The sequence below is a fragment of the Aspergillus saccharolyticus genome (assembly GCF_003184585.1).
Source record: "Aspergillus saccharolyticus JOP 1030-1 unplaced genomic scaffold BP01scaffold_26, whole genome shotgun sequence".
NCBI lineage: Eukaryota > Fungi > Ascomycota > Eurotiomycetes > Eurotiales > Aspergillaceae > Aspergillus > Aspergillus saccharolyticus.
In genome coordinates, this window is record NW_020290636.1 from 311,379 (window position 1) to 332,070 (window position 20,692).

General features: G+C 52.2%; 7 protein-coding genes across 7 annotated transcripts; 3 read left to right on the forward strand and 4 right to left on the reverse strand.

The window, feature by feature from the left end:
* Window positions 1-1,308: 1,308 nt before the first annotated feature.
* BP01DRAFT_323250 (uncharacterized protein) lies at window positions 1,309-3,310 on the reverse strand. Its single transcript, XM_025572782.1, has 2 exons — window positions 1,889-3,310; window positions 1,309-1,829 (listed from the first exon to the last, which is right to left on the reverse strand). Exons 1-2 carry the CDS (start codon window positions 2,966-2,968, stop codon window positions 1,440-1,442), a joined length of 1,470 nt encoding a protein of 489 aa, XP_025429543.1. The 5' UTR covers window positions 2,969-3,310; the 3' UTR covers window positions 1,309-1,439.
* Window positions 3,311-3,521: 211 nt separating this feature from the next.
* Window positions 3,522-4,884, forward strand: BP01DRAFT_424847 (uncharacterized protein). Its single transcript, XM_025579721.1, has 2 exons — window positions 3,522-3,805; window positions 3,939-4,884. The coding sequence occupies exons 1-2, from the start codon at window positions 3,629-3,631 to the stop codon at window positions 4,782-4,784; spliced, it is 1,023 nt and encodes a 340-aa protein (XP_025429544.1). The 5' UTR covers window positions 3,522-3,628; the 3' UTR covers window positions 4,785-4,884.
* Window positions 4,885-5,461: 577 nt separating this feature from the next.
* Window positions 5,462-6,647, reverse strand: BP01DRAFT_367335 (SEC14 family lipid-binding protein; the record flags this gene model as incomplete). The annotated part of the gene is made up of 3 exons (XM_025576452.1): window positions 5,462-6,067; window positions 6,149-6,272; window positions 6,430-6,647. 3 exons carry the CDS (start codon window positions 6,645-6,647, stop codon window positions 5,462-5,464), a joined length of 948 nt encoding a protein of 315 aa, XP_025429545.1.
* Window positions 6,648-7,739: 1,092 nt separating this feature from the next.
* BP01DRAFT_101095 (Ras GTPase activating protein IRA2) lies at window positions 7,740-10,819 on the reverse strand. The gene is made up of 4 exons (XM_025570241.1): window positions 10,327-10,819; window positions 10,136-10,269; window positions 8,235-10,083; window positions 7,740-8,172 (listed from the first exon to the last, which is right to left on the reverse strand). Exons 1-4 carry the CDS (start codon window positions 10,529-10,531, stop codon window positions 8,012-8,014), a joined length of 2,349 nt encoding a protein of 782 aa, XP_025429546.1. The 5' UTR covers window positions 10,532-10,819; the 3' UTR covers window positions 7,740-8,011.
* Window positions 10,820-15,655: 4,836 nt separating this feature from the next.
* BP01DRAFT_393399 (putative membrane protein) lies at window positions 15,656-16,638 on the forward strand (the record flags this gene model as incomplete). Its single annotated transcript, XM_025578234.1, has 4 exons — window positions 15,656-15,881; window positions 15,958-16,213; window positions 16,370-16,503; window positions 16,580-16,638. Exons 1-4 carry the CDS (start codon window positions 15,686-15,688, stop codon window positions 16,636-16,638), a joined length of 645 nt encoding a protein of 214 aa, XP_025429547.1. The 5' UTR covers window positions 15,656-15,685.
* Window positions 16,639-16,741: 103 nt separating this feature from the next.
* BP01DRAFT_358539 (exosome nuclease subunit RRP6) lies at window positions 16,742-19,515 on the reverse strand. The gene has a single exon (XM_025575461.1). It carries the CDS (start codon window positions 19,350-19,352, stop codon window positions 16,983-16,985), a length of 2,370 nt encoding a protein of 789 aa, XP_025429548.1. The 5' UTR covers window positions 19,353-19,515; the 3' UTR covers window positions 16,742-16,982.
* Window positions 19,516-19,664: 149 nt separating this feature from the next.
* Window positions 19,665-20,638, forward strand: BP01DRAFT_358540 (uncharacterized protein). Its single transcript, XM_025575462.1, has 4 exons — window positions 19,665-19,838; window positions 19,898-19,935; window positions 20,005-20,075; window positions 20,177-20,638. The coding sequence occupies exons 1-4, from the start codon at window positions 19,798-19,800 to the stop codon at window positions 20,270-20,272; spliced, it is 246 nt and encodes an 81-aa protein (XP_025429549.1). The 5' UTR covers window positions 19,665-19,797; the 3' UTR covers window positions 20,273-20,638.
* The last annotated feature ends 54 nt before the right edge of the window (window positions 20,639-20,692 follow it).

A 20,692-nucleotide genomic window follows, 5' to 3' on the forward strand; every position in this document is an offset into this window, starting at 1 on the left:
GAGATGTGACGAGATCCTCCACATGATGGGTGAAATCCCTCACCGTGGCTACAAGTTCTCCCTGGCGAAGAATTTGATTCACAGTGAACTCATTCAGTTCTTGAGGCATATCCCATGTGCCGCGCACTAGGGGTATATCTTTGTGTATGCGTCTGTCCACCGATGGATAGATGGGAACCACGGGCTTATGTATGCTGACGACCGGGTCGAATTCGTCCTGTAAAGTGCTGATCTCAAGCAGCTCTTTTTGGACCTCCTTCACAGCCGCCGGTCGCCCTTCGAGAATCACCCGGCGACACAGCCCCACGCTCTCCGAAACCGGCCGGACATGCACCTTGCACCCATGATATACTTCGCGATAGAAGATGTTCTCGCCTCGAGACACCATGCCTGCGAGCTCGGCAATCGTTTCCTCCCGCATATATACTTCTAGCTGGCCGGGCTTCCGCGGAGCACCTGCCGGGGTTGTCTGATGCATCCGAAGCAACCTCTCGAAAACTCCAGTTTGATCCTTCAACCTCTTTTGTAGATTTTCTCGATAGCCTTTGCGGGTGGTTCCGAGCTCTGATTGTCGATTTGCTAACTTCTTCTTGTCGCGGGGCGAGATCGAGGACAGCGCGACGTGACTTTTCAGCTGCAGTTGTTTCCATCGCGAGACGCTATCGGCCCGCGGTCGAGGAAAGGATGAGTGCCGCAGGGCTTGAGGTTTTGCTGTACATTTTGTGGGTTCTTTGTTCGGGACAGGTCTCGCGACCCCGGTACAGGTCGCGGAGGTTAATTGTCTGGAGGGAATCCTTGTCGAGGCCTGCGGGGAAAGTCGAGGGGCACTGAGTCCCCGCTTGCGAGGGCGGTGCGTTTGCTTTGTGGGATCAAGAGCCGGATTAATTGCGGAGAAAGATCTCCGGTGCGTGGGCAAGGACGCAGACCAGGAAGGATAGAGAAAGAGGAGTGGCTCATCGGGGGCAGCCGCGACGTGTTCCAGGACAGCAGGTAATCTGCGCCTTGTGAGATACGGGCGACTGCGTGAGAGCATTGACGAACACCCGAAGGGATTGCCCCTGGGCTAGAACCGGGGCAGGAGAACAGGGGATGGGAGGAAAATGTGGAAGTTGTTTCTTTCGAGGGCGAGGTGAAAGGCAAGAAGATCAAAGCTCCGGTGGCCGCTCCGCTGCGGGAACTTCGAAAATGTTTTTGTCGGCCAGGGCGGTCAGCAGTCAGTCCGAGGTTTTATGCCCGCCGCCAGCATCTCCGCTGTCAACACCCGATTTGCCCTACTTTCATCTAGAAGTACAAAGACGAAGAGGACAGCAATAAATAACAATTCGATTAGGGATACAAATATATAATACATTCATGCTCCGTGACGCCCAGCTAATCCCAGATATAATGAATCCCAAAACTGAACACCATGCTAGTAGACATGCAAACACAACAAGCCATCAAGAAGTATACTGGTAGATATGGCCTTCGCGCCCGACTTCAGCTGCCTGGGGGATACCCTTGATTTCACCCCCATCATCCATAGGCTGGAAGGTAAACTTGCCGGAGTACCTCGATAAAAGACTACCTCTCTTCGGCGCTGGAGTCAAGTCCAACATGTCCGCCTCGAGATGCCGATCATCGGATTGTAGCACTTCGGGTCCCGTGAGGTGACGCCGCGCCACCTCCGCGGCCTTTTGGAGATGATCACGCTGGCGCTGTAGCTCTGCTGCTTCCTTCCCCGTTTTTTCAGAGCTCTCCCTGGATAATTCGTCGACGACATCGGACAGGCGTGTGTAGTACTGCCACCGCGAAGCTTGGAAGACAAACATGGACATGATCTCCGGGATCTAACATGATTCAAGTCAGCCGAGCCAATATTGAGAGTACAGCGAAGGAACAAACTTACCTTCCCATCCAAATAGAAGAGCTCGTCCCCGCCCTCCTGCAAGAACTTCTCCAGAGCATCCATCTTCTCGCGATCGACTCGTGCCACTCGTAACGCATGCATTAACGCAGGGATACTGGCAATCTCCTCCACATGCTCCTCCTCTTCCTCAACCTTCGTGGCGACCCGACTGAGGTACCCGGACGTGACACGCGACAGACCATCCACACTGGACGCCCTCGTCTTCGCCTTACCCGAATGAATCGTGAAGTAATCTTCATTGAGCATGTGCGCCGCCTCCAGGCCCGAACGACCCCGACGGCTGCGCTCCGCCACGCGCTTCACTCGCAGCCGCACCCACCGCCGTCGACGCACGTATGAATGATACCAGGGATGCGAGCCATGCCAGGCCGACGAGCCGAACGAGAACGAGTACTGCCAGCCCTGATCGTCCACATCGCCCGACATGTCCACATACCAGGTTTTCCAGACCCATTCCCAGCTGGGATCCGGCAGCTGGGCGTTGGTAATGTTGACGGCGCTATCGCGACCGTCGGGCGTTGTCCAAGCCGCGGGGTCGAAGTTCAGTAGGGAGCTCTGCGAGTAGAGAGGGATGCCGAAGAAGAACCAGCCGCGCTGGTTCTCGTACAGTATGTCCAGCTCGGTGCCCGGCTTGAGCCCTGTAAGCTTCGGGTGGCTGTGACCATCATGCTCGGCCCCGTCACCACGAGGAGCGTTAGTCGCATTATCGACATCCGACTGATCCTCCGGGGAGCATTGCGTCGAGGAGGGGCCCGTAGTGGTGGCCGTCAAGCGGCTCTCTCTGGCCAGTGTGTCCGTTCGCGTCTCAGTCGTGTAAAGATCTCGCCCGTCGGACGCTCTGCGGTCGGAAGTGTCCTCATCGTCGGTCAGACCAAGGCGTTCCGGCTGCCATTTGGCATACTTGCGTTTGGCGAGTCCGCTGCGAATCGAAGCACGGGTGAACTTTCTCGAGATGTTATGAGAAAGATCGGTAGCGGTGTGGGTTTGCGCCAGCGCATCGTCAGATGGACGACGGGGAGCGGTCTTGTCGAGGAGACTGATCTTGAGATGGCCCTCCATTTCTTGTGGGAATGGTCTCGTTAAATACTAGCTCAGATAATCGCAGCCCAACAGTAATCTCATCGCAGCCGTCTATACTATTGATTGCACCTGAAGTGAAACGAAGAGGAAGTGGTAGGTGGAGCTATTGGCGAGCAGTAGGGGGGAAGGGAATTTGAAGGTCGAATAGCCCTCCGCAGGACCGAATTATCAATTCTAGGAGCGAGTATAAGAATAAATTAGTAGGGAGTAAAGGAACAATAAGGTAGCATCACACATAAGGCCAGGGGGGGGAACCAAAGAGTGTATCGCAGGATGATCGACCACGGCATAATGGGGACAGAGAGATAGGAGTAGTTCGTGACTGGGAGTGTTTTAAGTGAAACTCAACTGCAACCAAGTTCCTCTAATATCGATGACATCGTTATGTGGGGATCCGCCGATCGGCATAAGTTGCCTGAGGCAATCATTACAACAAGCCTCAGGCATTAACCGCCAACTGGTAAGACCGTGAGAGACTATCGTGCGCCCTGCGGCGTATCTCCGCCCATCATCCACTCCTCCCGATAAAACAAAACAATAAACCCAATCCGATCCCATCACCAAATCTCATTCCGACTCTCAACTCGGATACCCCCTCCCCAACCATCAATCATAAGAACGCCCAGCAGCAACAGGAAGATGACAGACCCCCACCACCGCAAAATCGAACTCCAATCCCCCGCCGACCTAACCTACCTCTACGGCAACACCGTCGCGCTCTCCCGCCAAAAGCTCGACCTCCACCTGCCCCCCTCAGCCAACTCCAACGATGGTCCTGACCCTATGCGCGAACGTGTCCGCGAACTAGTCGATGAGGTACGTGCGCTTTGTAGTCTACTCGGTGGTTTCCTCCGTACCACTCCATACTACTTCCGCCCCGACCCCGCAAGAAATAGAACCAAAAGAAGGCAGGGCAACAACAGCTAACCACCCATCGCCCGTGGAACAGTACATCCTCCGCACCTTCACAAGCGCCTCCTCCTCTATCACAATCAACGGGCTCGACTCTTCGTCCAAGGAATTCCCGTTTCCCGCCTCGTTCACCGCGCCCTCGGAGCAGGTCGAGTACGAGGCATATGACGCAAAGCTCGCAGCGCGGGTGACGTCGCTGTACGCGCAGTTGGAGTCGTTGACGACGACGGTGGCGCAGTTGCGGCGAGACGCGCCGGCCAGGGCGGCGCGGGCGTATGCGGAGCAATTGAGGAGGGTGATTGAGGAGGAAGAGGCGGAGGACGAGGCGGAGGATGTTGAGGAGGATGGAGAGGTGGAGGAAGAGGGTGACGATATCACAAACACTGTTGTGAGCCAGGAGAACGAGGGTGAACTCAAGGAGGAGAGCGAGGGATCAAGTCAGGAGAGAGGTGGCAATGCGGGAACAGGGGAGGACCAAGAAATGACAGGTATGGAGACCGGGCCGCCAGCGTCTCGAGCGGACGGCAGTGGGCTGTTGGCTGGAGACACGGAGATGGTGGATGCACGTGGAGATGCTGGGGTTGGGACAGTGGATAAGGGAACAACGACGAAAACGAAAAGAAGGTCGCCTCGATTGGCGCGCCGCGCCAAATTACAGATTCCGCTAGGCTCGGAGCATGAGGCGGAGCGCTGGCGAAGTGGAGAGATGGCTGAGGTCTACGAGGATGCCCTGCGGACTCTACTCCGGCTGCAGGGGGAAGCCGTGGCCGGGCAGGCCGCTGCATCAGACACTGAGGGCGCAGACGGAAACGCCCTCGCATCGACGGTGGGAAAGGCCGAACGCGCGGGTCGGGCGGTCGAGGTGGTTGAAAAGAAGAAGTAAGGGGTTGGACGCTGCTATCTCTTTTGCTTTATTCATTATTGGCGTTGGCAGCCTGGGTAGGCTTGGGATGATACCAAATTTGAATTATGGTGCATTGTGTTAAACCACTGAAGATTTGCGGTCTTGGGCTTGAAGATTGTCTGGTATAGACAGGCAATTCACCTGCTTGTAAAGCCGTCGTCAACTGCTGCAACGGTTCTATGTACTCCAGTCTACGTAACTCTATCCCAACTCCGTGTGACTCTTTCGTCGGCCACCCGGGCATTACTCCCCGCCTGCACTCCAGTGTATATAAATGCACTTCGCCACGCTCAGACAATCGTCGAAACCGCAAAGCTCAACAGACAACAAAGAAGAACGGAAAGACAACGATCAATCAAAAGAGCAACAGTGGAACTATGCTTGTCAAAACACCACCGGCTCCCACGTGTGATAAACTCAGAGAAATCAGCCAGTGGACAGGTTCATCTGATATTGGATAACGTATGGGAAAAAAAGTGAACGGGCATTTGGTAGTAGGACCTTGCCCGACAAAAAATGAAGAAATGGGAACAGACCAAACAACTCTAGCAACAAAAGAAGGGATATAGATTGGCAAAATCATGCCTGAAGCTTTTACCATATTGATCCAATATAACGCGAACAAGAAAATCCATCGAAAGAAAACAGCAAGGACTTTATGCGCTAGGCTGGGGAGGCTCAACAACCGGCTCCTCGGTTGTGGCCACAGTCTGTTCCTCCTTGGGCGTAGCCCACTTGGGGGGCTTGGCCCATTCAGCTTCCTTCCAAGGTCCCATATCGCTGAGCTCGCACCCGCCGCTGCATTTGCAAGTACCTCCAAACTCTTCGGGGAGGTTCTCGGCAGGAACCTGGGCCAACAACTCCTTCTTGTAGCCGGTGCCCAGAACGTGGATCTTGCTGACAGTGACGGGGTCAAGGAACTTCTTCACGAAGCTGAACACGCCGCTGAATCCCCAAGGAGCGTTGATCAGATAAAGCTTGCCCAGACGCTCGGGGTAGTAGTTTTGAGAGATGCCAGACGCCTGGCTGAGGTATCCGTACACAGACGGAGCGCTAGTGATTCCAACACCCTTCAGGTCCATGATAGTGCAGCAGGTCTCCAGAAGCTTGCCAGCCTTGCGCGAGCAAGCGGGCAAACGAGGGTCGGCGAGCTTCTCGTACTCAGTTACGAGGTTCTGAAGCATACGCTCTTCGGTGGTAATCTTGTGCAAGGCATTGAGATCAATCTTGCCAAGCTTCTCAATGTAGACGGGCCGGCCATCCTACATGATACCAAGAACCATTAGCACTCGTTCTCCCATCTATGTCAATCTGCACACTCTGCTTTGCCGTGGAGATCATACCTTGTCCGTTTTGTGATAATATTGAGGGTAGTATTCGAAAACCTGGGGCTTCTCCGTGTAGTCGAAAGTGCGGACCAAATCGTCGGTTCCGAACTCTTTCCGCCACTTCTCACTGTCGATGAACCTGTTTCACAGATGACGTTAGTCAGTTGCGCTTTCGTCTAATACGGGTATAGTTTGTACTAATTGAAGCATGCAGGATGCCAGCGCGGTTCCCCTTTGTTTGCCTCCGACGCTCGAGAAAACAAATGATGGGGTGGATACAGAAGGGGGACACCTACATAGCTTTGGCAAGGGCGACATCGAACTTGCGGGCTCTCAGAAAGCGCAGCAACGTGAGAGTGTCCAGCCTCTCAGTGTAGCCAAGCTGTTCGAGTTCGCTCCGAAGTTGCTCCACCTTCGCATCCTGCTCTGGGGTGGTGTGGCCGGGGTGGCCTGGCTGAGCCTCCGGTGCCGTGGTCGGAAAGTCGTAGTCGTCGTACTGGGACGAGGTAGCCATCTTGGAAATACGTGTGAAGAGGGAGAGGAGGTGGGGGTGAGAGGGAAAAGATAATGAGGGAAAGAGGAAAGGAGGGGAGAGTGAGTAGGTTGGAAGAGAAGAAGAGAGTTGTGATAAAGTTGGGTTTAAGAAGGACTAAACTTCCGTGTTGTGGTCGGGAAAGGGGAGGGGGAGGAGGCGGCGAGAGGAGGACAAATTGGGCGGTGCAGGGGGAGGGGGAGAGAGGGAGAGGGAGAGGGAGAGGGGAGTGGGGGACGGAGGCACACTTAAGCGGGACGTCGCAATTTGGACAAAAAAGAGAGGAGAAGGGGGAAACAGACAATCTATACTTTTAGTAGGTTCTAAGGGGGTCAAACACAATTCTTATCTCTCGGTTGTCCTACAAGAGCAGCAGAGGAGAGAATACCAATAAATTGAATATTCCATGTTAACTTGAAGTTACTGAGGGAGATGTTGATAGCCTGAAGTTGATGCCTGATAGAGGAGGCCGAAGTCTCAGCAACAGGCGGTTCACCGGATCCTTCTCCATCCCCATCCCAACGAGTAGGACCGCAAGTATTGGCTAAGACTTCGATCACTTGGTACTATGCATGCTGCGTGACGTAGGTATAGTCTCTGTCTGCGGTCGATGACCTATCCCACCCAGTCCTGGCGAGATCTACCTGTCCCGGATTCCCGTGGCCAAAGCGCCCATACCCTGCTCGCAACGAAGGGCAGACAGATCCACCAAGCCGCGGATTCGAAGGCTCTGATCAGATGCACAAGTCAAGTCGGGATTACCCTCTTCATTAAGAGCCATATCGTGGCAGGAGAACGCTAAATCCAATGTTTATAAGTACATATATGGACAGTATGACATAATACGGCATAGAAATGTAGCAATAAAATAAAAACCTGCGCCAAGTGGTCGAGCCAAATCCAGGCACCAATCATTACAGGATATAGCCATCGCCAAAATGGGACAGTGATAGATAAAATCAGATCAGAGCCATGAGCACTCGCCCTCGAACCAGCGAGGACAGCGCCTTTTGTCACCCTGGAATCAACCAACCATTACCGCCTCGGATGGCCAGCAGACACCAATGGAAAAAGGGGAAGCAGAACTGAGACTGAAAATCATCGGAACGCTGCCGATGATCAATCGTCGAACCCCGTCGTGGGAAAATCGGGAATAAGCGAAGAAGGTAATTCCCCGTCAATCATCCAACCATCTCTGAATCGTAGCGTAGAACGAACGGATACACCAGCAACGTCTGCCCCACAAGTACGGTCGCCCGAACATGAAGCGTTTCTTGCAAGCCGGTCGCTCAAATTCATGTAAGTCGTCACGGTAATCGGCGTGAAGGCCGAATACCGAGGGCTTCCTACCAGCCCTTCTTCCGTGCGAATCGTTTGTTCAAAAGTGCGAGTACCTTTGAGACATTGAACTGAACATACTCTAAGTCCAGGTCCTCCTGGTTGTCTTTCTGCATTTCGAGCAGATCATCAAGCTTGAGATCCAGTTCTAGAAGTCCACGAGCACGGCCTAATGTCACAATGTTAACAGACTGCTTGCAGAGCGCCACGAATGAACAATGTTCAGCTTACCTTTGTAGTGAAGGCTGATGACAAAAGTGCCAGGCAACGGACTCTTGAACATGAAATAGATATTCGCTCGACGGTTTTCAGGGACATTGCTCTTCCGAATCACGCCTTCCTTCTCCAGCTGCTGATGGGTGAACTTGTAGGGACCAAGCTCTTGATGCTTTTGCTGCTTACGTTGTTTGCCCTCTGATTGGCTTCGGACGTTGTGCAAGTACGATTTGTACGTTTCGAGCTGACCCACCAAGTAGGCATTGTGATCGCGGATGGTGGCAAACACTTCTTCCAACTTCTTCGTCTCCTCCAAGACCTTTTCTTTCAGAGATCCCAGGTGAACCAGCTCTTGTTCCACCTCGTCGCGGAGAAGACTGAAATCGTCCGATCGATCAATCACTCCCATCTCCTGGAGCTGGCTCAGCAACTCCATAGTGCGGATTCCTTTCTTGACCATGGCCGCATCGCCGGTCTTTGAGGTTGCTGCCGCCTCTGCAATGCGGTAAAGGCGAAGTGGGCGCCGAGCGACTGGGGAGTCCGTTGGCAACGAACGCAGGATGTGGACGAAGGTCGACTTGGCTTCCATAAAGAACACTTCCTCTTGCGTGATATCAAGGGCCGAGGTCAGATCATCCAATGCAGTAGTTTCCCAGCGGCTAAACAGGGGGACTGTGATGGTCCTATTTTCCTTGCGCGGAACCTGGGGCGGTGCCGTACCAAGCTCCTGCAACAACACGTGAAGATGGGAATGTTGATCTTGTGCCAAGGCCACGTTGTGTTTCTCCAACAAGGCATGCGTGGCATACATCTCATTCAGCGTAATCTGCAACTCCAGATCACGCTTAGACAGTGCGATGTAGTTGTCCATCTCCAAGCTCTCATAGAAATCCTGCACCTCACACAGGTCAAGCATGAACTTGTTGACCCGTTCCTTGTTCTGCTCGATGAACGGTTGCAGTTTTGCCATATAAGGCTCCTTGGCATAGGAGGGCTTATTTGCCAAGTTCTGAAGCATCTTGGCGATCAATGTGAGCGTGCGACGGGGCTTTTCGGTGGGGGTCGACTCAATTAGCATGTAAGACCGCGGGGTGACGATGGCTGGATTGATGAATCGGAGAAAGAAGAATCCTCCTATGAGGGTGCAAATCGTCTGGTCCTGCGCATCAGGGTATTTGCGTCGAGACAAGCTCCGGATTTGTTTGCAGATCCACCTTATGCCATACGGAGCTTCGTCAACATGATCTATGATGGTGGACAAGAACTTATTGGCCAACTCCGTAAGCATCTTCAAGCGCGGCTCGATAATAGCCTGCACTTGCTTGTTCTCGGCCGCGGCTTCCGCAGTCACCGATCTCGCAAGGTAGTCAGGCAGCGACCCATTCTCTTCTTCAATCTCTTTCACCATGGTCTCATATACCTTCAGGGGATTAATTTCCAGGTCGACGTCACGCAGCTCAATCAAAGAATTAATCTGGTCGGCGAGGACTTGTTTAAGATAGCTTTGACCAGGTCCACGTCGCGTGTATGTCGTCATCATGCGTGAGACCGGGGTGTTCTGGCGGAGGAGGGATGAGTATTCCGGTGTGTTGTCAAATTGATAGGTAAGAACCGATTGAAACATAGTCAGGAGCAAATGCTCCTCACGGCTCTCATACTGGTTTCCGTAAATGGTGAACATGACCGTTTGTAAGAGGGAATCTATCTCGGACATGGAGACGAGTCGGCATAGATGGGCGATGTGGCGCGGCTCAGACTGAAGGAGAAACAAGAGATTGCCGTATTTCTGGGTTTTGTCGTCATTGGGAAAGAACCCCTCCTGAGGATCCAGGACTTCGTCGAGGTGGCTGGCAACTTCGTTTTGCTGCAGCGAAGTTAAGATTAACGGAAAGGATCAGCGGCTGCTCAATTCATACCTCTTCTAGGGCCATACGATTCTGGATCAACAGCGCGATGCGAGAATCCAGATATCGGACATCCTTTTCGAGAACAAAATTCTTCTTTGATTGTGAGGAAATATTCGTTTTCAATTCTTGCAGGAATTTCTGGGCTGTTTCGATCAATATCAGTAAGGAAACGAAGACAACCAGGGGCGAAAAATACTCACCTCTAGCTAGATCATCCGAGATTTCCAAGTCTCTATCCTTCGCTGACATTGACATGTACAGCGCATTCATTGACATCCGCTTCGATTGGCGGAGAGACCGCGTGTCGTGAGACGACATAGTGTTCTGACGCGTCATGGGTTGAAAAGACGAGGAAGAGGAAGTGGACGTTCTTGAAGCAGGTTGTAGCATCGTGGCAACCGACATAGTGTAAACCGAAGGACTGTGACAGTGCGCTAAGGTGAAGCACTTGAACGATGGGCGTGCAATCGCGATTCGCACGGACTATCAGCTAGCACCAAGCGCACATTCAGTGCCGTTTGTGAAGGATCGCGACGATCAATTGCTGAGCCTGAGGAAGAATCAGGACCCAAGCTCATATGGCACACAACTGTTTGTTGACGGAGCGCAATGCGAGAAGGTCGGTAGAGGAATTGTAGCCCCTATCGAGCACGTATGCGGAATATGGTCGAGGGCGACCGCGAGGGACAAAAAAGTGAGTAGCCGTTGGATCGGCGACTGAGCGGCCCTGACAGGCCTAGGCACGGTCAAGAAGGAAGGACGGAATTCGAAAAGCAGTAGACGTTGAACACTCCGAATAAAGGATTGACGATAACGGCGCGAAAAGGTGCGATCAACAGGGGTTGGCGATTTGAATACTCTCCGGCGGCTATAGGTCGGTTGGGAGAACGAGGGAGGTGGAAATACCTCCGAGAGAATTAATGAGAGAGAGACGGTCGTGTTTAAAGTGATCGCGAGCTTCGAAGGTATGGACCGGATTGGATGATAAGTACTAGAAGCGAAACCACTGCCGGATCAAGGAAGGGAGCGCAAGGCAAGGATAGGCAGGAATTAATTAATAGATTGATGGAGAGGGAGGATAGAGAAGAGGGGAGTGAAAAGAGGGAGGAGGAAGAAGAAGAAGAGGAGGAGGAGGGGGCAGGAGGAGAAAGATGCCGGTCGGACACAGATGAAAATCAGGGCCACCACTGGCCCAAGTCAGTACTAGTCAATCGCAGTCCCCGTAGTATTTATCCCACTGGTAACAATGGTGTACTTATATACGCAGTACGGAGTACGTTATGTATATAGGTAGAAATCGGTTGAGAAATTTGAAGTTACAAGGTTTGGCAGGAATTAAGCAAGTAATCATAGAATTCTATAAGAACTCTACTCCAAGTAGGTTGAGAATAAGAAAGAAAGGAGTTGTGTGCATGCGCCAGTAGAGCGAGTCGGCGAGTAGTAAGTAACTTAACTAAGAGAGGGAGAAAGAATGGATGGCTGGAAGGAAAGTGGATTGCCTGGGTTTGAACGTCGGGTTGAGTTGCGAAAAGTGGGCATCCCAGTCCCGAAAGGGCAAAGTGAAAGAATAAAAAGGGAAAATACATTCAAAAAAAAATTAATTTTATACAAGAAAGTCGGATGGGAGGGGGGGAGGGGGGTTGAGGAAGGGGAACGGACGAAGGAAAATACACAATCAGAAAAGACAAGAAAGGGTGGTGTGGAGATGGTCTCCGTGACTTGCAGCAACAACGCAGTGAACGGACGGACGGGTGGGTGGGTTGAATGGGCAAGGGCCAAGCAGGTACGCAACGCGCTTCACTCGAGTAACAGTACGGAGTACAGACCATCCCAGGCACCGGCATGCATCCCTCTCCCCTTTGCCTTTTCTTCTTCTGTTCTCCGTCTTCTCTCTCCCATGCCCACTCGGCAGAGATAAGCCGAGACAGGAGGGGGTGAACGGTGTAGATAGTGTCTTAAAACTTGTATGAAGGCGCATATACAAGATAAATTGATTAATATAGCAGTCACTTCAAAGCTCTCTACTCCCCTACCATCAAGAAGAGTCAGGGCCAGCACTACCTACGGGTAGTAGCCAATTCATTGCTCTATGCGCAAAGGGAGAATGGAGATTGACCGAACTGATCATCGTCTGGTCATTACTCTTCTAATTAGACATTGTCCAGAAAACCATGACCATCTTTGTTTTGAATATAATGCTGACCATGAATGGTGCCAGGCTTCCTGATTGAGTCCAAGGAATCCATCATGTTCTCAGTTGCCTTTTAATCTCTTTAGAATGCTTGCAGTAGTAACCTATGAATGGTTGGCAACCCACCAGTCGAGTGTCTCCTTCTCCTGCTAGTATGACTCCGTCCCTCTCCGGGCCGTTGCACCAATGATGATAATTGGATGATCATTTACCGGAGATCATGATTCGACCGCTGGTGCAGAGAGAGCGAGACGGTCGACATGCAGGACGACGCAAGGGGGGAACTTGTTAAGCAGAAAAGAGTGAACTAAACTGGATGGGTGTTAAGTGAACGACCCTAAGAAACTAGCAACGACACTGCGTCGGGACTAGATAAGTTGATGTCCACCTTGACTAGAACTTAGCACGAGACTAAACCCTTATTATCCGGGCTTGCTTCCCCAACTCTGTTACCCCTGGCCCAATGCGCCCATTCATGATCCCATGGGTCGTGCCATCAGGAGTTCGGTACCTGAGCGGAGAGGATGTTGCCACTCGCCACTTTGGCTTGCTTGGTTGGGGGGAATTTCTTCCTGTAACTACTTGAAATACTCAGTAGAGTCCTACCACTGACGCAACCGGGAGAGAAGTCCAACTTTTGGGGTCTCAGATACGAGACATGGATCAGAACGTAGTCGTATGGATTGTCCGCGCCAAACAAACCTACCGGTGAGCAAAGCCACGCAGTTGTAGGTCCACGCGGAACGCACTGAGAAACATTTGACAAATAAATCCCCAGGATGATCTTCTCAAGATTGCGTTTGAGGGCCGGAATTTCTTTTGCTCAACCGATGCGAATCTCAGAGGCCCACTGTTCTTGTTCATCCTCTCTGGCCTTTGTAGTAACCAGCCTTGTGCCACCAAGGATGCATCTGCAGACGTACTTACACGGTAACTTAGTTACTCTACTTACTCCGTTAAAAGTAGTCGGCAAGAATAGCCACGGGGCTGAAACCCAGCGGGTTCCCCTGAATTTGTTCAGTGCACGGCACCTGCAAGTGGCACCTACTGCATACAGTTTAGCGCGGCAAGCTAAAAGGTCCGCCTGATCAGATCGGGAGGGACCCAAGGCTGGTACCTGCGTCAACTTTAAAAACCACTGGTCACTGGCCACTGTGGCTAACTACTGCCGCTGTCCTCCGCTCAGCCTAAGGCACTTAGGCACTACTAAACTTAGCACTTGATGCTTCCCTCCCCGTTTCACCTCTGATGCTATTCTTGATTCCGGGTCACTTCGTCGGCGTAGTGTGTACAAGATGATACAAGGTGTATACACACTACACAGTAGGTTCAATCGCTTGACGGAGGTAAGAGCCTCCATTACATCATGACTCCAGCCGCACACCCAACAATGGAGTCTACTTATCACATTAGGTGCTGATTATAGGCGACTAGCAGCTCCAGCTGTGGGTGGATGCCTCAAAACCTAGAATTCGATGAGGCATGCACAATAGCGAACAATCCACGCTGGCGGGCTACCCTCAATCATCCAGTCTCCCTCCAACCATCCATTGCAGGTCCCGAACATTCCTCTGTGTAGGACAAAGTGGGTTGATCGTTGCTGGCCAGGCTGGTCCAGCTCAGTGATCACGGCGGCTAGAACAGTGGCTGACAGATTGACTTCAACATTTCTCCTCCTCCAAAAGTACTATGTAGTATGACGCACGGAGCAGGCTCTGGTTGCCTCTGCTGGTCTGTACTCTCTCCAGTCATCACCCACTTGACCAGGTAGAGTATGCTTGCAATCATTCAGTTTACTAGAGTTAACTTATCGGACAAACTCGGTCATCAACACCCAAGAAACTCTATTTCTCAACACAGCTGCAGCTGCAAGCGCCATCCCGGTGTGCAGACGTGCATGCATGTCTAAGGCTGTACGACCCTTTGTCTCTCCCACCATGCGACGGCATTGTACAGTAGTAGTACTTACTCTGTAGCAAACCAAGCACGGACCGCTCCGATGATTTGATTTCTTTGTCCCAGGCCGGTTGTTACACTCTTGGGACTCAAAGGGCTCCACACCACATACTTTGTGACGTGGGTCAGGTATCTGTATTTGGGAATCCTACTCTGTGTGACGGGGGCCACGGTGGTATCTGGACCTCAGATTGACATCATATCACAAGAAAAACAAGGATTGAGATTGATGATATAGAGCACTGATCAGATGATCTGCAGCATCTCTGCATTCGCTGGGTGGTTTGTGATCGACGCGGGAATTCTAGGTGATCGCTACGTACTACGTAGGTATAACTTAGGCTTTGAGCAGGATTTGGAGGGATTCACTTGTTCTTCCGCGGAGCCTGCTGGTTAGACTCGCGAGCACAACTTCTGTGATAATGTTTGACCCAGTTCATCTTCTTGAGAAGCGGCCAGGGAGAGTCAGTACTAGTAGCCAGATCATAGTCTGAAGGCTATACAATGCTCAGGTATGCCTCATGAATCTACTACTTGCTTAGACCAGACGGTACCACTTCATACGTGCAAACGACTTTTGAACACAATTCCTTCCATCCCTCTCTGTGATTGGCTTTCAGCCATATTTGCGGTATATGGCACCACAAGATTCACCATACCTGCCTAAATCCTCTTGACTAGATAATCCTACATACTACTAGTATGCTTATGACCCACCGACTCCATTCGGAAGGCGGTTAAGCAGCCGTGGGGGCGGCAGTAAGACGGGCAGCTAGACCCAAAACAGCCGGGACAGGAGGGGCGGTGACGGGCCGAGGCAACCGCAGCGCTCACACGTGGTTGGCCCTCGGAAGTCAATTACCGATTGGTACTTCACTCGCTAAGTAGGTAACTTAGGTACCTGATGCAGCCGAGCCTCTGCAGACTGCAGACTGTTGCAGTGGGCTCAGTCACCGGCGATGCTTCTGTGTCAGATCAGTTTGTGCTAAGCTGGACCATGCGATATCATCTCAGATACAAGAGGGGTCTATCTCAGTCCACATCCTCTAATCACAGCCTGTAAACCGGAGGTTTAGAACCATAAACTCTAAATCAGAAGATACTTGGTTTCGAGTGGACCATAACTGTAAAAAACACCATACGCGAGAGCATACACAGTATACCTACACACATCATACTAATTTTTATGACTCGTTGCTGCTAGAGAGATTATTTGACCTGAACTGCTCCTACAAGCCCTCCACATAATTCGGATCACATGCGAAATCCACCTGCAAAACCCCCACTAAAATCCCAACCCATAGGCACAAAATAATTCACCTCGTCCAAACCCGCTACTCAATCGTGCCAAAATCCTACCTTCCACAAACCCCGATACCATACCTCATCCCAGAGTCAAATAGAAATCAAACATGTCGCTCAAGAATTCCTATCTCCTAATCTACAACACCATCAACGCCCTACTTTGGACTCGTATCCTCTTCACCCTCCTCTCAGCCCTGTTTCTCTCTGCACCTCCAGATTCCCAGACGATCTATACCACCCTCGAGCCCTGGACAAGATGGACGCAGACCTTGGCTGCGCTAGAGATTGTGCACTCTGCGCTTGGTAGGCGTCGTGACCACCCTCTCACCCCCTGCCCCCCTTCTCTAAGTAAAAGTAATTCCACTAACACAAACGAAAGACCTCACCCGCGCCCCCATCTTCACAACCTTCACCCAGATCTTCGCCCGCACCGTCCAAGTCTGGGCCATCAACTACGCCTACCCAGAGGCCACCATTTCCGCCACCAATCCCATGTCAACCTGGTCCGCATCCAGCCTCGTCTACCCAGCCATGCTATTCGCATGGTCCCTCGCCGACGCAATCCGTTACACGTACTTCGCTGTGCTCTCCGGGGGGGGCCCGCAGGCCGTGCCGGGGTCGGTGAAGTGGTTGAGGTATGTACAGTACAGTAATAGCTAGTCATTGGCATTCCTTTCAGTCCAGTCTTGAGGGTTCTGTTTTGTTCTTAGTTACTTTTGCGTTTCCCCAACCCAGAGCTTCAGTTGGCTAACAAATCCCCCCCCCCACCATCCGTGGATTGGGAAATAAAGATACTCTCTCTTCCTGGGTCTTTACCCCATCGGCATCGCCAGTGAATGGGTGTTGATGTTCAGGGCGACCCTGGTGGCGGACCATATTCTGGTGAAGGCGATCTTTGTGTTCTTCTTGGGGTTATATGCGCCTGGTGAGTGTCTCCCCCTCTTTTCAACTACAGTTGTGGTAGGTGGCGGTGGGCTAAGACCGTGTACTCTCGGGGGTAGGTTCGGTGATGATGTACAAGTATATGGTTAAGCAGAGGCGGAAGGTTTTGTTTGCTTGATTCTCCGTCTCTTATTACTGAGAGTGGGCGTGGGGAGGGTATGTTGATCATTGGGATTCCACGAGACATTGGGATCTCTACCAGTTCTACAGATATCTTTACATATCATCACCATCACGTAGTTTTGGTTTGATGTTATGAAGTAAGTAGACGAGGAGACAACAACAACAACAACGACACAGATAATGCTCTGCATTCAGATGTGAAAAACCGGGTATCGCTATGCATATAAATCGAGTCTAATTTTTTTGAAGGACCCCAAAACCTCCCTCCAACTTTTATACCCTTCTCCAATCGTTCATACACTCGTCCAAAACAAAACATACCAGACGGGAGACAACGAACTACCGGAAAGTAGCAGTACGACCGGCCGTCTCACGCTTCTGCTTGCGCACCCCGGACGGGGCCTCAAGCGCCTTGGCGTACGGGTTGAACTGCTTCTTCCTCCGAGGTCTGGAGGCCTCCTCGATGGGGTTGGCATTGAGCATGGAGGCCGCACCCTCGTAGTCGAAAGGCGCCTCCTCTTCCTTGGCTTCTTCCTTGGCTTCGGGCTGTTGGTTCTGCGCAGCCTTGTTCTTCTTCTCCTTGCGTCGTTGCTTCTTCGATGGCTTGTCGTTCAGATCCAAATCCAGATCCGCCGCGGAGCTGACCACGTCCTCGGCCGCTTCAGCTTCTGACTGCGGCTCAACCGGGGTGACCTTGCGTTTGCGCGGGCCGCCCTTCTCTTTGATGGTGAAGTATTTGTTGTCGGGTTCCGGTGCCTCGGGCTCCTGCTTGGCTGCTGCCAGGGCTGAAGTCGCGGCGGCTTTGGCTGGCGCCGCGGGCGCGGAGACGCCGAGCTTCTCGCGGGCTTCGGAGACCGTCCTGGGCATTGGTGGCAGGGGAAGTGAGAGACGAAGCGCCTCGGCCGAGGCGAGAGCGGCGATCTTCGGGGATGGAAGGGGGGATTGGATTTCGAGCACGCCACCCCAGAACTGCGAGGTCTCGAAGCGGACCGCCGTAGGGAGATCTGTATCGTCAGCGACGGCGGCAGGCAGGAAGCTCGCCACGCCCTCAGCGGAGGCAGTGGCTGCCAGTGTGCTTCTGGTGGGTTTGACGTAGACATCGCGCCACTCCGGTCCATCGGCGCCTTCGATCTTCGCCGTTTTGATAACCTCCAACAGATCTCCGGCCCGGTCCTTAACAATCGGCGTCATAGGCGACAGGGTCCGGTACAGGACGCCCAGGTCCGTCGGCATAGCCTGAGCTACTCTGAAGAGAACGTGCTTGGGGAACACGCACTGAACACCTTCGTCCTCTTCCCTCGCCACTTGATCACGCCACTGGTGCACCGCCTTGAAAACGGCAAACTGCTCCTTGTTGATCACGATCTGATTACGAGCCAGAAGATCGTACCAGCCGCCCGGTCCCTGTCCAGTGGCAGCGTCGTAAACAGGACGCTCGTATATCTGCAAAGCTTCCTTCTTAGACTGCTCCATCACGTAATCGACCAGGTTGTTATCAGGAGTAGAGTTCTCGACGAGCTCGTTGCGGATGTGATCATAAACATAGAGGAGGTAGTGGGTATCCGAGCGGGCATAGTCGAACATACCCTCAGGAATTGGACGAATTCTCCAGTCGGCCATCTGATATTTCTTGTCGGCTTCGAAGTTGACGAATTTTTGCAGCAGGAATTTCAAGCTGCGCTTCGGGTAGCCCAGAGCGCAAGCGGCGTGATACGTATCGAACATGTTAACAGCATACAACCCCAGATCACGCTGGAGCCAGATCATATCCATAGACGATCCATGAAGCACCTTCAAGATACTAGGGTCGGCAAAAACTTCGTTCAAAACCTGGAGCTCCTCTCTCCATGGCTTCAGCGTGTCCACAACCCAGTCCTTGTCACGGGTACTAATCTGCATCAACGAGACAAGACCTTGATACGAGTGCACATCGTGGTGTTCCAGATCGATCGCAATCTCCGTGGCGGCCTTCAGCTCCTCGAGCATCTCCTGCACCCCTTCCAGAGTATCGACAAAGGTCGCCGTCGTCGACTCCCACGGCTGATACTCCCGCGGCGGCGACACAGTATACGTCGAAGGAGGAAACTTGGCCGCGCGGATTTCCGTGTCGTAAGGGTGCACATACCCGACCGCGGTCTCACTGCGCTTCAGCGAGTCCTCCAACGGCACCGTCGCGTGGGGCTTGGATTTCAGCAGCGGCTTGAACGGCGAGATATCGGTGTTGTCGGGGAGGTGCTCGAACAGCAACTGGGGCTTCGGGATCTTGGATGGGCCGTAGTCGTAAATGGTTGGGAATCGGGCGGCCGCGGCCTTGCTCTTCGCGGCCTTCGCCGCGGCGGCGGCAGCCTGGTCCTGCTGCGAGGGGCTCAACTTCTTGATAACTCCAGTAAACTCGTCCAGACAGGCATCCGCCTTTTCCAAAAGCGCATCGATCACATCCACGACGCCGCGCCAATTGTCTTCGAGGGAATCGTCGTCGTCGAGCGTCGGCGCCGAGATATCCGTGCCCGCGGTGGCCGCTTTCAACAGCGACGAGGTCAGAGACAAAAGGCGGTTGCTCTGCTCGTCCAGGGAATCGGAAACCTCTGCGTTCGAAGACCGGTGGAAATCGACATCTTCGGCGGAAAGCTGGCCGACAGTGCGCGTCACTTGCACCAGCGACGAGGTCAACCTCTGCTGGAACGGAGGGAAATCTGTGGCGGAGTTCATGGTGTGTGCCAATGACTTTTTTTTTTCTCTCAAATCAGGCAACTTCAACAGACACTGGGGCAGACACAAAGGCAAGGCCGATGAGTCTCCTATCTGTCTCACGCACGAGTCGAAAGCTAAGAAAGACCCACTGCTTGCAATCGAATTTGACAATTATTACCGCGCAACAACAGACAAAGGGAAAAAAAGGCGCCGGCCGGTCGTGGAGAAAATGATTGCGCTGGACGGAGTCTGACCGCCTGCGCTTTTGGGTTTCTGCGTAAATTGCCTCTCAACTCCATCGTAGTTACGTAATCTCACCAGCGGCGATGATTTGCCTCCCCAAGAGGAAGCATATCAACTCACTCCACATACTGTACAGCTCTATTTCCTCTTAGAACCGTCCTCACCTCACTGTGCAACACTCTGCATCTGTAATACATCTCCAAGTCCAACCACTCTCACAATGGCAGCCTCAATCGCCCCCGAATGTAACGATATCAAAGAGTAAGCAAGATCACCTACATTGTACATCTAGAGAAACTCACTGAGCTGACCACAAACAGGAAATACGACACCTGCTTTCTCAAATGGTACAGTGAGAGTATGTTCCAGCCAACCGCCAGTCTGTTCATTTTCTGAGACAGAGAACATGCTAACCCAAATCTCCAAGAATACCTCCGTGGCAACACCACCTCCAACGACTGCGAGGAACTCTTCACAAAGTACAAGACCTGCTTGAATGTATGTATTGCTGTCTCTTTTTCTTTGGGGTAGTCATAGCTAGTCTCCGATGCGCCACACGCACATCATGGCGTCAGTTCTCTAACTTACTTCGCGAGCAGGTCGTCCTGAAAGAAAAAGGCATTGATTCCATGCTGGAAGACGCTCGGAAGAGCACGACCAAGGAGTTCGACGCCGAGACGCTTCGTCGAGGTTGAGATTACTTCCATCCTCTCATTTTTGGTTATTTCTTGTTCCGACATATTTGTTTCTGTTCTGTTTGGCGGGAATAGTTGTTTCTATTCTCTATTTGTCCACATGTGCGAATCACGGACTGTCTGTCTGTTGATGCCCCCTTCGAATCTCTGTTAGGGCATCGTCTATCTCAGTCTGTGATTGTCTCACCGTAGAAGTCCCCACCGACCATTTCCTATTCCCCATCTCATCTCTTTCTCCTTCTCTACTGCATCATACGGCGTGACCAAGGGTTTTGCTTTGTTCCACATCCTTGAAGGAAGAAATAGAGCCTTATGCTTATATGTACTATATCTTGTGACTACATTCATGTGCAATATGATCTAAGAAGCTATTTGTAATATATCTACTTTGAATGGAACCGCTGACAGCGGGTCAATTAC